Source organism: Amblyomma maculatum, chromosome 4 (assembly GCF_055883805.1).
Source record: "Amblyomma maculatum isolate TAMU_Amacu chromosome 4, ASM5588380v1, whole genome shotgun sequence".
Classification (NCBI taxonomy): domain Eukaryota; kingdom Metazoa; phylum Arthropoda; class Arachnida; order Ixodida; family Ixodidae; genus Amblyomma; species Amblyomma maculatum.
In genome coordinates, this window is record NC_139347.1 from 136831558 (window position 1) to 136847422 (window position 15865).

General features: G+C 45.2%; 1 protein-coding gene across 2 annotated transcripts in view; it reads left to right on the forward strand.

The window, feature by feature from the left end:
• The window catches only part of Liprin-beta (liprin-beta 1), a 77906-nt gene that overhangs the window by 47644 nt on the left and 14397 nt on the right, over window positions 1-15865 (forward strand). For both annotated transcript variants that reach the window (XM_084602554.1, XM_084602555.1), the window contains exons 10-12: window positions 10-132; window positions 1556-1703; window positions 2522-2731. In XM_084602554.1, coding sequence (XP_084458680.1) covers window positions 10-132; window positions 1556-1703; window positions 2522-2731 — 481 coding nt within the window. The remainder of the gene's footprint in view (window positions 1-9; window positions 133-1555; window positions 1704-2521; window positions 2732-15865) is intronic.

Genomic DNA, 15865 nt, shown 5'->3' on the forward strand with positions numbered 1-15865 from the left:
TGGCCGCAGGTTAAGGCGCAGCAACTCGCACACCATGGACGTCTCTGACAGCTTCCAGCGGGGAGGACTGCGGGCAACCACGGGTCCACGGCTAGGCTGGACGCCCATCACTGTCCACAACAACCACAGCTTGTGAGCACGCCACGCCCTTCTACTTTTCGCTATTTCTTTGCCTTCTTTGATGAGTTTTACTTGTTGTATTAGTTTTATGGAGTTTACGCATGTTTTTTTTACCTGATGTGGCACTTGTTGCTATTGTAGCAGCGTATTTTAGCTTACTTGGATAGGTGCTTCAGTTCCTTGTTCAGTGACTTTCTTTCTTACTTTAACAATATACAGGCTTTGGCTTGATACTTGCTTTTCCTGTTCATGAAACTGAAAGGGTCATAATGACTATATTAATGGCTGAGAATATGAAAGCGTCATAATGACTATGATTAATGACTGTGTACAATGTTTGTGCATGCTGTCATACTGCCAACCCTCCCTATTTGCTCGACAGACTCCAATTTCGAGTGCAATTTCCGCTTGTATGAGCACACTGCGCTGGAGCTTTCGAGAAATTGTCGCAGCGCGTGCGAAAATAATTTTTGCGGAAAACTTCCTGTGGAACCCGCAGCCACATTTCAATCGCCAGTATTATCATCAGTGACTGTACTAGGGCCATCGGCATCATCAGATAAGCGGCTCACCTGGAGAGAGGAAAGAATTTAGGAGAGGCTGTTGCATCGCATTTTTTGAGGCAAGGCGTGGGGGCTTCTCTCTGCCATTTGGCCACGGGTCGCGCATGCGCCGCTAGTGCCACGGAGATCGGGGCCAGTCTGGGTGAGCGTTCTATCCTTGATGGAGGAGACGTGTGAGACAGCCCACGAATCCTAGTAGCCCGTGCAAAATCGCGTAATTTCCGGCACGTTTTCTTGCCATGCAGTTCGGATAGCGAGTGCCCCTCTTAGGCTTTCCATCCACTCCACGGCAGCCAACGAAAGTTAAATCAAGCCAAAGTAGTGGTGGCTTGTTTGTTGGCACAGCAATCTTGGAAGGCTTTGCAGTGGAAAAAGTGGCATTCTTCCCATGAGGCTTCCCAAGCAGATGCTGTGGTCCTGGGGTAGTCTGCAAAATCTTTGCTTCCAAAGGATTGTTTGCACTCAGCACGAAATTTAAAATGTGGCCCCCTCTCTCTTGGGTATTGAGCCTGGCCCTGTGGATCTTTTTCATGTCTCAATACAGTGAATTCCTATTTATATATATTTTTTTATTTCGAAGGAAAGTCCTGCTCACCCACCGATGGCAGCGTACTGGCAGCATGCTAATGGAAAGCATGCCATTGCAAGAAGTGCAGCGCTAGTGTCTGGGCTCACTATTTGCTTCTGGCTTACTAATACGCTCAACATTAGCACATTTTATGTATTGAATTATCAATATATCGTACTGTTTTCAGTTCAGTATATCCAGTATCAACTGTACTTTGTCTCAGTGTGTTGCCGCTTGTAACTTGTGGGGTATGGTTGTGGGGAAGCGAGTGCCCGGAGCGAACCCTGTGTTTCCCCTTGTGCAGCACAGACAAGCCCGTGAGTGAGTGGGGCCCCGACACCATTGCCCAGTGGCTGGAGCGGCTGGGCTTGGCCGTGTACGGGGACAGCAGCAAGCCGTTCCTCAGGGACGGCAGCCGCCTCCTCAAGGTCACTGCCTCAGAGCTCGAGAAGGTACTGACATAATGCATTTCCAATGCTGCCCCATACTTGTGCACCTGCATCACCGTTTTAGAGCTCACCATTTGCACTTGGTAGTGTCCACCAGTGTGGTGCAGATGGCATCTCTCGCCAAACATTTGATGCACACTTAGCGAGAGCATCATTGTTGCTTCACCATCTCCACAATTGAAGTTGCCGTGTGGCCATACTCGCTATCAGTATGCTTTCAGTTTGCTTTTAATCGGTACACTGATAAGTGGGTTGTGCAGCAGCATGATCTTGGAGGGCACTCTGCCATAGTTGCGACCACATAGTTTCTTGCCCTGCACCGGAATTGTGGAACAGAAGCATTTATGCATTTCACTTCCTTTGATGTGTACCTGCTGCAGCGAAAGTTGAGTCTGGAAGCCGATGCTTCTCTGTCAAATGCCGTAGCGACAGAGTGCTCTAACGTTTGTTATGGAAATTGCACCTGCTGATATTGCTTTCTTGAAGCCGCATAATCGTCGCATGGCAAGCATTGAATTATGTGGAAATAAAAAAGGTGCCAGGTTACTAGAAACCTATTGCAGCAGCTTTTGACTGGCATTGTGCTTCAGTTCGTCATTTTGTAAGTTTTTTCTGAGGTATTGTTACGAGCGAGAAAGAAGCGGGCAGTGGCACAAGCAGAAGCACTCTCGCTAGGCCAGCCGCGATTCATTAAATCATCTCTCAGTTATCAACCATCTTCTCTCTGTTTTCTGTGTGCGTCGGTTTGCCGCCCCGTAACAGTATGTGCAGTGCTTATGGCATTTGCTTGGTTTGACGAGCTGTGGTGCGCACCACTGCAGGAACTGGGCATGCGCCACCCATTGCACCGCAAAAAGCTGCTGCTGGCCGTCGAGTGCCTGCGGCCAGAGGCGAGCGAACTCAGCCGGGCAGCGGCCGCGCTGGACGCTGCGTGGGTGCTGCGATGGCTGGACGATGTGGGCCTGCCCCAGTACAAGGACGCCTTCGCCGAGGCCCTGGTGGACGGTGCCATGCTGAACGCCCTCACTGTGGTATGTCCTAAGGGCTGCATAGTGTCACAAGAATATGCGCACATTGTCAAATAGCTAAACGAATTCAGCGACTTCAGTTTAGGAGAAACATGATACACAGTGTGACCACGGCAGGCCTGTTAAGCCACATTGTCGGAGTATTTCCGACTTTCCTGGCTGTACTTACTCTATCTGCTCACTGTGCTTTTCTTCAGCTTTTCTCGAGCGTTCCACAACCTCCAGTCTTTCACCCAAAGTGAATCAGTTTCCTGTGGTGCAAACAACGCCAAAGCTTTTCTTTGGTGATTAGCATAGTGTGGTTACGGCTTAGTGCCACTTTCTTGTGCATGGTTTCGTGAATATCTGCAACCGTCGTCACTTGGCAAGGTTGAAACACACCGCTCATCTTGACTTGATATGTCATCTCAGTCACAGTAGGGTTTCCATTTCATGGTAAATTAGAGGCTTTTACTTTCATCATCATCATCAGCCTGATTATACCCCCTGCAGGGCGAAGGCCTCTCCCATATTTCTCCACTTAACCCGGTTCTGTGCAAGCTGCATCCACTTGACCCCTGCGAACTTCTTAATCTCATCCGCCCACCTAACTTTCTGCCGCCCCCTGCTACGCTTTCCTTCCCTTGGAATCCAGTTTGTTACTCTCAGCGACCATCAGTTACAGTTGAATCCCGCTATAACGAAATTCACGGTGCACGAAAAAAAATTCGTTCTCGCGGAACTTCGTTATCGCAAAAATTTGACGTGAAACGCAGAAAGAATTGCCCAAGCAGCAGCAAAGGCGTTTAATGCCAAAAATCTGTAAGCTTGGTTTGCTTACGCTTCACGGCGAGCAACGCCGTCACGCGATTTTCGCACTCGGTCAGCAAACCCATTGCAACATCGTCGTCTCGGACAGCAACGAAATTCCTGATGACATCAAAAGCGTCCATCACCTGTACGGCGGTTGCCGCAGCCGGCGCTTCCTGTACGTCGTCGTCTTCTTCATCGGAAGAGTCCTTATCATTCCGGGCAGCTTTTATGATCTGCTCATCACTCACATCTTCGTGAACAACAACACAAGCGTCAGCGCCGATGTATTCGTCGAGCTCGAGATTAGGCGGCACGGTTCCTATTTCTCCCAGCGTTTTCCAGGCGGCCGCGATCCCCGGAGCCGGTGACGCCTCTTCGTCGTCGTCTGTAACGCCTGGTGTTAAGCCAGCAGAGTGTACGGGTCGACCTTCGGCAAATCCGGCGTGCCTGAAACAGTTCACAATTACTGAGCGCCCCAGTGTGCTCCAGGCAGCAGACATAATCTGCAGTGCCACGTACAAGTCCACCTTCGTGTCTCGGCCGGTTTCAGTGTTGAAAAGCAGCCGCTGAATTAACCTCCCGCGGTAAGCGCGCTTCAGGCTAGGAATCACGCCCTGATCGAGAGGCTGTAAGACAGACGTGCAATTGGGAGGGAAAAACCTCAGCTCCGTGTTAGTGAGCTTGACTTCGTCGGAGTGATGCGCTGAACAATTGTCCAAAAGCAAGCAAACTTTACGGCCCTGCCGCTTCATGTCGCGGTCGAATGCCATCATCCACTCGGTGAAAATAGCGCGGGTCATCCATGACTTGTTGTTCGCCTTGTACTGCACAGGTAGGCTACGAGTTCCCTTAAAACAGCGCGGCTTGGCACTTTTGCCTATGACTAACGGCGGACGCTTGTCCGAGCCATCCATGTTTGTGCAAAGCAGCACTGTGATGCGTTTTTTGCTGTGTTTGCCGCCGTGACAGCGCTGCCCCTTGAAGTCGAGCGTCCTAGCCGGCAACATCTCGTAGAATAGCCCGGTCTCGTCGGCGTTGTAAATGTCTGCAGGCGCGAAGTTGCTTAAAATTCCGGCCATGTTACTCGCCTTCCAAGCAGCTGCTCCGTCCACGTCTGCTGACATTGACTCGCCGCACAACACTTTTCCAACGATGTTATGGCGGGCCTTGAAACGGTTTAGCCAGCCAATGCTGGCTTTTAAATCATCAATGCCAAGTAGGCATGCATAGTTCAAGGCTTTCTGCTGGACGATGCTTCCGGACAGGGGGACGTTGTTGGCTCGTGCTTCCACAAACCACGCATGCACTGCTTTGTCCAACTCTTCATGGAGGGGCCGCGTCACCTTTTTGTGCTTCGAGGATGTGCCTGAAGCAAGTGCCATTCTCACGCTGTCCTTATTGCCTAGAATCGTTGACAGCGAACTTGCAGGAATTCCGAAGTCTTCAGCAATTGCCGCTTTCTTCCTTCCGCTTTCTGCTTGGGCGATTATTTGAGCTTTTTGCTCAAGGGAAAGAGTTTTGCGTTTTTTCACTTGCGTTGCCATCGTGTCCTGCGGATGAAAACTCGTCGTTGTCGAAGAGAAAGGCAGCGAGTGAACAACGCGACCACGACACAAAGCCAAAATGGCGGAACTGCAATCACGTGATTTCATGCTTGATGTGGCTTTGGATTTGACTTGGACTTCTCGCCAATAAAACTACAGTATTTCCCGCTCAATTTAATCCAAACGCCAGACTATTTAATCATAGCGCCATGGAATTTAATCTAGGCGCCACAGAAAATAATCCAAGCGCCAAACATTTAATCCTGCCGCCACTGATTTTAATCTGGTCGCACTTCAACAGTTCCTGGACAGCCAATACCATTAAATCTATTTCATCAACCCTATAATCATGCGCATCAAATAATTGGGCTTTCTGAGCGTATTAATATGAACAATGTTGTCAAGCGATTTTGGTGGGTCATGTGACAGTGTAATGTGATTTGGTGTGACATGTGCGATAATGCGCCCATTTTTCAACTGTATCATCATGGGTGTCAAATGAAAGGGCTTTTCGAGCTTAATAAGGCGAATATAGCAGTAAAACGATTTTGCTGAGTTACATGACAGTGTAACATGATTTCTCTTGACATGCGCGATAATTTGCTTTTTCTTTAACCTTCCAATCATGGGTATCAAATGATCGGGTTTCCTAGCGTATTAAGATTAATAACGTTGTAAAACACTTTCGATGATTCATGTGACAGTGTAACGTGATTTGGTGTGACATGCGCGATAATCCGTCCCTTTTTCAACAGTATCATCACGGGTATCAAATGAAAGGGCTTTACGAGCTTAATAACGCGAATATTGCAGTAAAACCATTTTGCTGAGTTACTTGACAGTGTAACATGATTTCTTTGGACATGCGCGATAATTTGCTATTTCTTTAACCTTATAATCATGGTATCAAATGATCGGGCTTTCTCAGCGTATTAATATGAATAAGGTTGCAAAGCGATTTTGATGAGTCATGTGACAATGTAACTTGATTTGGTGTGACATGCGCGATAATGTGCCCATTTTTCAACAATATCATCACGGGTATCAAATGAAAGGGCTTTTCGAGCTTAATAACGCGAATATTGCAGTAAAACGATTTTGCTGAGTTACATGACAGTGTAACATGATTTCTCTGGACATGCGCGATAATGTGCTTTTTCTTTAACCTTATAATCATGGGTATCAAATGATCGGGCTTTCTCAGCGTATTAATATGAATAAGGTTGTAAAGCGATTTTGATGAGTCATGTGACAGTGTAACGTGATTTGGTGTGTCATGCGCGTAATGTGCCCATTTTTCAACAATATCATCACGGGTATCAAATGAAAGGGCTTTACGAGCTTAATAACGCGAATATTGCAGTAAAACGATTTCGCTGAGTTACATGACACTGTAACATGATTTCTCTGGACATGCGCGATAATTTCTTTTTTTCCAACCCTATAATCATGGGTATCAAATGATCGGGCTTTCTGAGCGTATTAAGATGAGTAAGGTTGTAAGGCGATTTTGATGAGTCATGTGACAGTGTAACGTGATTTGGTTTGACATGCGCGATAATGCGTCCCATTTTTCAACAATATCGTCACGGGTATCAAATGAAAGGGCTTTTCGAGCTTAATAACGCTATTATTGCAGTAAAACGATTTTGCTGAGTTACATGACAGTGTAACATGATTTCTCTGGACACGCGCGATAATTCCTTTTTTTCCAACCCTATAATCATGGGTATCAAATGATCGGGCTTTCTGAGCGTATTAAGATTAATAAGGTTGTAAGGCGATTTTGATGAGTCACGTGACAGTGTAACGGGATACGTGATATTTTTAGCTTTTGGCACCCTATAGTCATGTGTTCCTAATGATTCAGATTTTTGAGAGTAATGGAGCGAATGTTTCAGTAATATAGATTTGTTGAATTACGAGGTCGTGTAGCGTGATATGGTGTGACATCCGCAATTGTTTCCCTCATTTTGAACCGTACAATCACAGGTATCAAATGAGTCGGTGCTTTGAGAGCAGAAAGATGAGTACTGGGGCCGTATTACGCGCCGCTCTCAAACGGATCGCTCTCAAAATCGCTCTCAAAGGCCTATGTCCTATTGGTCAGTTCTGACCGGTCAGTTCTGCGTCACCGGTGGACGTCATCAGACGTCATGAACACGAAAGAAATGATGACGTTGAGCACCTAAATATGGCCGCCAACTGAGCGCCTTTTTTTGAGAGCGACACAAGCAGTCTCAAACGTTTGAGAGTGAAAATGGCGGCCGCGTAAATTGCGATGCGCCGCTTTGAGGCATTGTATCGGCGATCCACAGCGAAGAATGAAGCACGAGGACGCGTTTGACTTGCCGGACAAGTTGCTCCGGCTCTGTTCAACTCGGGAACAAGCAGTAAGTGTAGTGACTGCCCGACGATTGCCGACGAACATCGATGAACGGCGGCTTGCGGGCGAGTGCGTCGTCACCGCGGCGGCAAGCGCACCGCATTTTTTTGCTACCGGAGGCTTCCAACCACGATTATACCGTGCTTCCAACGTACGTAGGGAATGTAAGATCGTTTGCATCACGCAGTGCGTCGGTAGCGGAAGCCATCGGGCGTAACGATGATTGCCGTCAAGGAAACGGAAACAAGTCGCTAGGCAAGGGGTTCTACGCACGTTGTGGACATCACAATAGTGAGTAGATTTTGTTATTGACTGCGTGTGTTTGCCGAAGAGTTCTGAAGATCATAGTAAACTTGTATTTTGCCTGCTTTATCTCAGATCTGCGAAGCGAACACGCGCATTTCGTGACCCTGGCTGCCCTGCCGGACCAACGCCTCCTCCACGGCGCGTTCGTCTAGCGTTTGTGAATGCGCCGTAAAAACGCCTGCTTCTTTTCATTTCATCCTTCTGTCAATTATATATGCGCGAATCAAAAGCGTCCAAAATAAAGTTGTAAGTTCAGTGCAGTTGTGTGCGTCCCTAGTCTTGTCCTTGTCTGCCAGCGCTGCGACACCATAATGTTTGATAGCGGTACTCCTGTGCACCGAAAGGTGATCGAAGGTCTGCTGAACACCTGCGTCTTTTTCCTGATTAAGCTCTAAAAACCAGTGTTGGTCATCGAACGATCTTGATTATATGCATTGATGTGTGCAATACCACTTGTAAGTCGGCTTCTCTCCAAGGCTTTTTTTCCAACCAAAAGGTCTCGTTCCAACTCGTGCGTTGTTTTTTAACAGTTGTCTTCAAAATGACTAGCGAGAGCTGTCGAAAGGGTTCTGTATACCTGCCCTTTATATGTAAAGCACAGGATGAAGGGACTATTGATTGTCCAGCGCGCCTTGCTCCTCGATGACTGGTTACGGGACATTTGTCACGCTCCCTGCCTGCGACACATTCGTGGCTTGAAAGTGAATACGCCGTAAAAAACACCTGCTTCTTTTCATTTCTGCAAAGACCGGGAGTCTTTTCTGAGGACAAGACTTTTTATTTTTTAAACAAGCCTTGCAGGGAGAGACTGACTTAGATTTCGGCTTCGGCAAGAGATACATTTCCTGAATATGCTGAGACGGGCTATATGCCAAAGAATGCATGTTGCAGTGAAATTTTGTTCATGGCAAAAGCAATAGGAGACAAATATCTTCTGTTATGCAGGTAATCATCACTACCAAGTTACAAGGCTGCCCTTACAATGATGCTTGCCTAAACAGCATTGGCACACGTTGTAAGCATTCCTGCGAATGTTTACGATTCTGGCTGTGGGCTACTTAGTATGGATCTTCAATTGAGTGCTAAAGCATGGTCAAAAGCTGTTGAGATTAGCAAAAGATGGGCCTAAGTGGATGTCATATTTTGGTTACTCATGAGACGGCAACTACCCACTGAAGTCATGGCTGATTACAAAAGCGCCAAGCCATCCCAGTCCCAGCTCGCTGTCTCTTCTCTGCTACCGTCTTGCAGCCTGGTACAGTTGGCTGTGGTCACTGTGGTGTAAACATGCTTAAACTGAAAAGTGCAGTATTACAGCAAGGCAGTAAATGTTCATGAGGCTGATTGTAATCAGAAAATACTACCAACAAAGATCCTTTTTTTTTTTTTTTACTGCCACTTATATTCAGTAGAAACACTTATTTCTTGGCAGCAGCATTTCACTTGAGTGTTTTTACTCCAAAAGAGGCAGCATATAGAGAAGAACATGTACCTTGATATACATTGACCATACAACATTGACATGTACATTCGAGAATAAATTACTAGGCGCAAAGAAGCCATTCCATTGCATATTGAAGCTACCTATACAAATAGGTACTGTATGCATGGTGCAGTATACAAAATGCTTATATATCAGATATAACAAAGCTGTAGCTGCTGCTGTGCTGTAGCAGCTGCTAGGAGAATAGTGCATTTTACTTGGCTTCAGTGCCCAGAATGACTCCTGAATGACAAAAATCTTAGTGACAATAAAATAACTGCAATCATAACAAATGCATTGCTGGGGCTATGTGTGAATAAAGGTTATTTTACACTAATAAAACGTGCAACACTGTCAAGAAGAATATGCTAAACAGCTTGAAGACAGTAGAGGAAGCTGAACTATAAGCATCCAATAAATGACTACGCCATAAATGTGTGATATACACATTTTGCACACCTACTTTTGTCATTGGCATTTATTTTCTGTCTTTTCAACAAATAACCAAAAAATTCATCTTCTGTTCAAACTGATATTTTAATAGAAAAGGCTTGTACATAATTCACACAATATTGAAAGAGAATGCGTAATGTGTGTAAAATGAACATATTTTGAAACACTAAAGACTCTTTGATGGATATAAAGGCACTTGAAAGCTAGTTGTCATAGTGCGATCGCAGAAATTGAGACGATTTCGAGCTCGCTCGCGGCATCACATGCATGATACGCTTGCTTTTCCTGCCGACAGAGTGGACACCGTCTCGCACGAACAGAAACTATGACACCGTCAGAGAGGCCTTGCAACAATGTGCGACCAACACCATCACTCTTACCGCTGCGCGAAATGCAACATACTAGACATCCCTGCTCAGGCCTACCTTTATCGCCTCAAGACTGAGGTCTGGTAGAACAAACTCGTTCTCGCCTCGGTGACAATTAAAAAAAAAAGAGTGCTTTCTTTCTCTTGAACAAACCAAAACGGAGCGTAAACGTCGGTCTCTGTGCCTCACACAGAACACCAGCTACTGAACATGAACGGAATGGAGCAGCAGTAGCCTCAATCGCAATATGAAGAACCGATTTTTGCCTTGCTTGTCTTTCTCTCCTTTTCCAGCTCTCGTTGCTAGGTTCAAGCTGGAATGTCATCAGCTATTATACTAATAACGGCTGCAGAACCATTGACTAATTCATTTATAAATAACAATAACCGATTAATTTGGCAATATCGTCAAAGTCCTAAAACGCATTCCATTGGTAGCATTCTTACGCTGATAAAGTCGATCTACTTTAACATCATGAGAAGGCAATAAGAGGGTCATTTACCGCATGTCAAGCAAAAGTAGGCAAATTGAGAAAAATCTGAAATTATTTCACTGCATTCGGCTAAACGCTCAAGAAGCCGAGTAAACTTATGCCCCTAACAAATATATGAAAAATTAGCATATTATCGGCTATGTCCAAGCTAATGACGTAGCTTCGTACAATAATTTAGCAAAATTATTTTGCTGCAGTTTTAGCCTTTTACACCGATTTATTCACATCGTCTCATGACTCAGCAGAAAAGCTTTACTGCAAAATAGTTTGTCTGCACTCAGTGGATGATTCTGGCAAATATCATGATAACATTGAGAATGTGATGTATTACCGCGTATCTAAAAACAAACCGCGTAACTGTGCCAAATCACTCAGAAAAAAAAAGGTATTACTGCAGTATTTGCCTTGGCGTGCTATAAAAGACTATTCATCACTTGATACCGGTGCTGATAGGGTTGAAAAAAGTGTTTATTTAATGAAATATCAACCGTGTCAAGTCAAAATGTCTCATATTTCACCAATATTTATTCATTCCAGTACTCATCTTTCTGCTCTCAAAGCACCGACTCATTTGATAACTGTGATTGTACGGTTCAAAATAAGGGAAACAATCGCGGATGTCACACCATATCACGCTACATGACCTCGTAATTCAGCAAATCTATATTGCTGAAACATTCGCTCCATTACTCTCAAAAATCTGAACCATTAGGAACACATAACTATAGGGTGCCAAAAGCTAAAATTATCACGTATCACGTTACACTGTCATGTGATTCATCAAAATTGCTTTACTACCTTGTTAATCTTAATATGCTCAGAAAGCCCGATCATTTGATACCCATGATTATAAGGTTACAGAAAAAGCAAATTATCGCACATGTCCGGAGAAATCATGTTACACTGTCATGTAACTCAGCAAAATCCTGTTACTGCAATAATCGCTTTATAAAACTCGAAAAGCGCTTTCATTTGATACCCGTGATGATACTGTTGAGAAAGGGACGCATTATCGCGCATGTCAAACCAAATCACGTTACACTGTCACATGACTCATCAAAATCGCCTTACAACCTTATTCATCTTAATACGCTCAGAAAGCCCGATCATTTGATACCCATGATTATAGGGTTGGAAAAAAAGAAATTATCGCGCATGTCCAGAGAAATCATGTTGCACTGTCATGTAACTCAGCAAAATCGTTTTACAGCAGTAATAGCGTTATTAAGCTCGAAAAGCCCTTTCATTTGATACCCGTGATGATATTGTTGAAAAATGGGCACATTATCGCGCATGTCACATGACTCATCAAAATCGCTTTACAACCTTATTCATATTAATACGCTGAGAAAGCCCGATCATTTGATACCCATGATTATAAGGTTAAAGAAAAAGCAAATTATCGCGCATCTCCAGAGAAATCATGTTACACTATCATGTAACTCAGCAAAATCGTTTTACTGCAATAATAGCGTTATTAAGCTCGAAAAGCCCTTTCATTTGATACCCGTGATGATACTGTTGAAAAAGGGACGGATTATCGCGCATGTCACACCAAATCACGTTACACTGTCACATGACTCATCGAAATCGCTTTACAACCTTATTCATCTTAATATGCTCAGAGAGCTCGATCATTTGATGCCCATGGTTATAAGGTTAAAGAAAAAGCAAATTATCGCGCATGTCCAAAGAAATCATGTTACACTGTCATGTAACTCAGCAAAATGGTTTTACTGCAATATTCGCGTTATTAAGCTCGAAAATCGCTTTCATTTGATACCCGTGATGATACTGTTGAAAAAGGGACGGATTATCGCGCATGTCACACCAAATCACGTTACACTGTCACATGAATCATCGAAAGTGTTTTACAACGTTATTAATCTTAATACGCTAGGAAACCCGATCATTTGATACCCATGATTGGAAGGTTAAAGAAAAAGCAAATTATCGCACGTGTCAAGAGAAATCATGTTACACTGTCATATAACTCAGCAAAATCGTTTTACTGCTATGTTCGCCTTATTAAGCTCGAAAAGCCCTTTCATTTGACACCCATGATGATACAGTTAAAAAATGGGCGCATTATCGCACATGTCACACCAAATCACATTACACTGTCACATGACCCACCAAAATCGCTTGACAACATTATTCATATTAATACGCTCAGAAATCCCAATTATTTGATGCGCATGATTATAGGGTTGATGAAATAGATTTAATGGTCTTGGCTGTCCAGGAACTGTTGAAGTGCGACCAGATTAAAATCAGTGGCGGCAGGATTAAATGTTTTGGCGCTTGGATTATTTTCTGTGGCACCTAGATTAAATTCCATGGCGCTATGATTAAATAGTCTGGCGTTTGGATTAAATTGAGCGGGAAATACTGTAGTTTCGGTTTCGATTTTGAACGCGAAAATTTTGTTGAAGCGGAAACGCTCTGCAAAAATGGTTCGTTGTGCAGAGAAATTTAGGCCATTAATTCTTATAGGATACTCGCAGGGAATAAAAAATTATTCGTTGTCGCGGAAATTTCGTTGTGGCGGTATTCGTTGTGGCGGGATTCAACTGTATCCTCTCTTCGCACTACATGTCCTGCCCATGTCCATTTCTTCTTCTTAATTTCTACTAGAATGTCGGTAACTTGAGTTATTTCTCTGACCCACTCTGCACGCTTTCTATCTCTTAATGTTACCCCTACCATTTTTCGTTCCATAGCCCTCTGGGTTGTTCTCAACTTAAGTAGAACTCTCTTGGTTAGCCTCCACGTTTCAGCCCCATAGGTGAGTACAGGCAAGATGCAACTGTTGTATACAGTACAACCTCGTTAATTCGAAGTCATCGGGACCGTGAGAAATCTTCGAATTAAGCGGGTTTTCGAATTAACCAAACACACCAAGAAATAAGACTTAGGCAAAAAAAATTCGTTGCAGGAACGTGTTACCTTTATTCGGCATATTTTGAATTACTACTGAAAGTAATCAGAGATGCTGGTTTGCTGCGTCTGGTAGTTTGCGGCTCCTAAGGTCATGCTCTCGAGTTGGTCAAATAGACGAAACATCTCTGAACTTCCACCGCGGCACTCAACAAAACTGTGGATAACGTTCAGCAATCCAATAACTTCACCAAGAGCAGGTGCTCGGGGAGGCTCGTCGGTGTCGTCGTCGCTATCGTCGCTGTCATCGCGCATGTTCGTACCAGCAGTGATCTCACTCTCCAAGTCAGAGTAGCCAGTCTGCTCTTCGCTCTCAATGTTGATATACTCGGCGAAGCCAACTGCGTTGGACTCATCCTCGGTCTTCGAACAAGCGGCCAACTCGGTCTTCGAACAAGCGCTCTTGCCTGCTTCCTGGATCAAGCAGAACTTCTGCTGCAGCGTTAAAGTCTTGTACTTTGGCATTTCTGCACTGCTACGGTCACAAAGCTAGCACTTCTGCACAGTCCCGCCCCAAAAAACGGCACAGTAGCGGACCCCTAACCACAGCGCACAACACAAAGAAATGGCGCAGGCGAGACCGGCGCGGCGGTGGTTGTGGCGTACTTGCAGCGTCGGAGGCATGGGGGAAGAGTGGGCGAAGCACACCAAGGGATGGAGTGGGGGCGAGGTCACGTGATAAAAACCGGTATGCCCGCCGTGTTGCAGTGAAGCACGTCTTTTCCTCCGCAGGCACGTGTTTCGGCGGTGCGCGAGCCGCACTGTGGACCGATTTTTGTGCAGGGAGTGCTCCGGCTGGGGCGCTTCGCCTATAAATCATCACCATTACTATGTGGCTTTGCCTCGTGGCTCCGTAGGGCCGTCGTTTCGCCGGGTTTGCGGCGAAACATGGATCAGGCATTGCCGCATAGCAGTCCAAATTTTCGAATTAACCGGGCTGGCACAGGCCGCCTGTTCGAATTATCCGGCCAAATTTACATTGGAAAATACGGGACCGCAGAAAACCTTCGAATTATCCGGGATTTCGAATTAACCGAGTTCGAATTATCGAAGTTTTACTGTACTTTCCTCTTGAGCGATACCGGTAAGCTGCTAGTCATAATCTGCGAGTGCTTGCCAAATGCGCTCCATCCCAATCTTATTCTTCTTGTTATTTCCTTTTCATGGTCCGGATCTGCGGTTACTACCTGTCCTAAGTAGACATATTCATCCACTACTTCCAGTATTTCGCTACCTAATGCAAACTGCTGTTCCTTCCCGAGGCTGTTGAACATTACCTTAGTCTTCTGCATATTACTTTACTAAGGGTGATAACCTCATTAGAATATTGGTGACATGAACCTGACAGGGTCGCAAGAAAATTTGCATTATCGAAACAAACTGTAATCATTATTTAGAAGCATAGTACATTGGTGTTGTTTGTAAATGCATGCACACAGATATGTGGGCCACTAAAGTCTACAAGCCACTCACCGCCACGAACTCCTCACAGCGTGCACAGCGTGACGATAGGTCATGATCTTAGCAACGTGTGCCTACATTCCGCTGCAGACTGCTCCTTGCGCATACAGTGCGACTAGCAATCATGGAGTAAACAATATGCGGGTCATGTGTGCCTGCTGTATGTGCCACTCCCAACTGCTTGTGGCGTGTAGCACAGCTGGTGATTGCGACACTGGCAATGTGCGGGCCGCGTGCTGCCTCGTGCTGCCGCAAACCTCTCGTCATCCCTATATTTGTATCAACCAGGCTCATATCATTGAGATTGTGGTGAGCTGCACCAACTTCAGAGACTGTCCAGTGCTCTAGGTAGAATGGCAGCACATTCATTTGGCTTTGTTGTAACTGAATTAGAACAATAACTTTACTTGAAGTGGGTAACCTTATTTCCATTGCATCTTCCAAGGACCTCACATGCAGAATAGGAACTGGACTGTCTGCAAGCTGTCACTGCCACCTCAGTTTTTAGAGCAGTGTTTCATTGTTCTAGACTTCTCATTATGCTGTTACCTAGCTACTTGTCTTCAAGAAGTGAAGCACAGGGGTAGCCATGCACATTTCTATCTGTACATTGTTGGAATCTCAGAGAAGACGCACTGCAGCCACTGAGGGGCAGGTCTTTGTCAAGAAGTGCTTTGCCATGCTTGTCCGGTTTGCAAGCCTCCTTTTCAGTATGTTCGCTTTATCATGCTATGAACGATTGGGGCGGGCGCTATCTACTGCCACTCAAATCATTGCAACGCGCTATAGCAGCAAACGTGCCTTTGAAGCAAACGATGCTAAAGGCGGCGTTATGATCGTGGCTGACGGCATACTTCTGTTGACGACTGATGGGTGAAAGGATTAACGGCTGTCGCAAAAAGAAAAAAAAA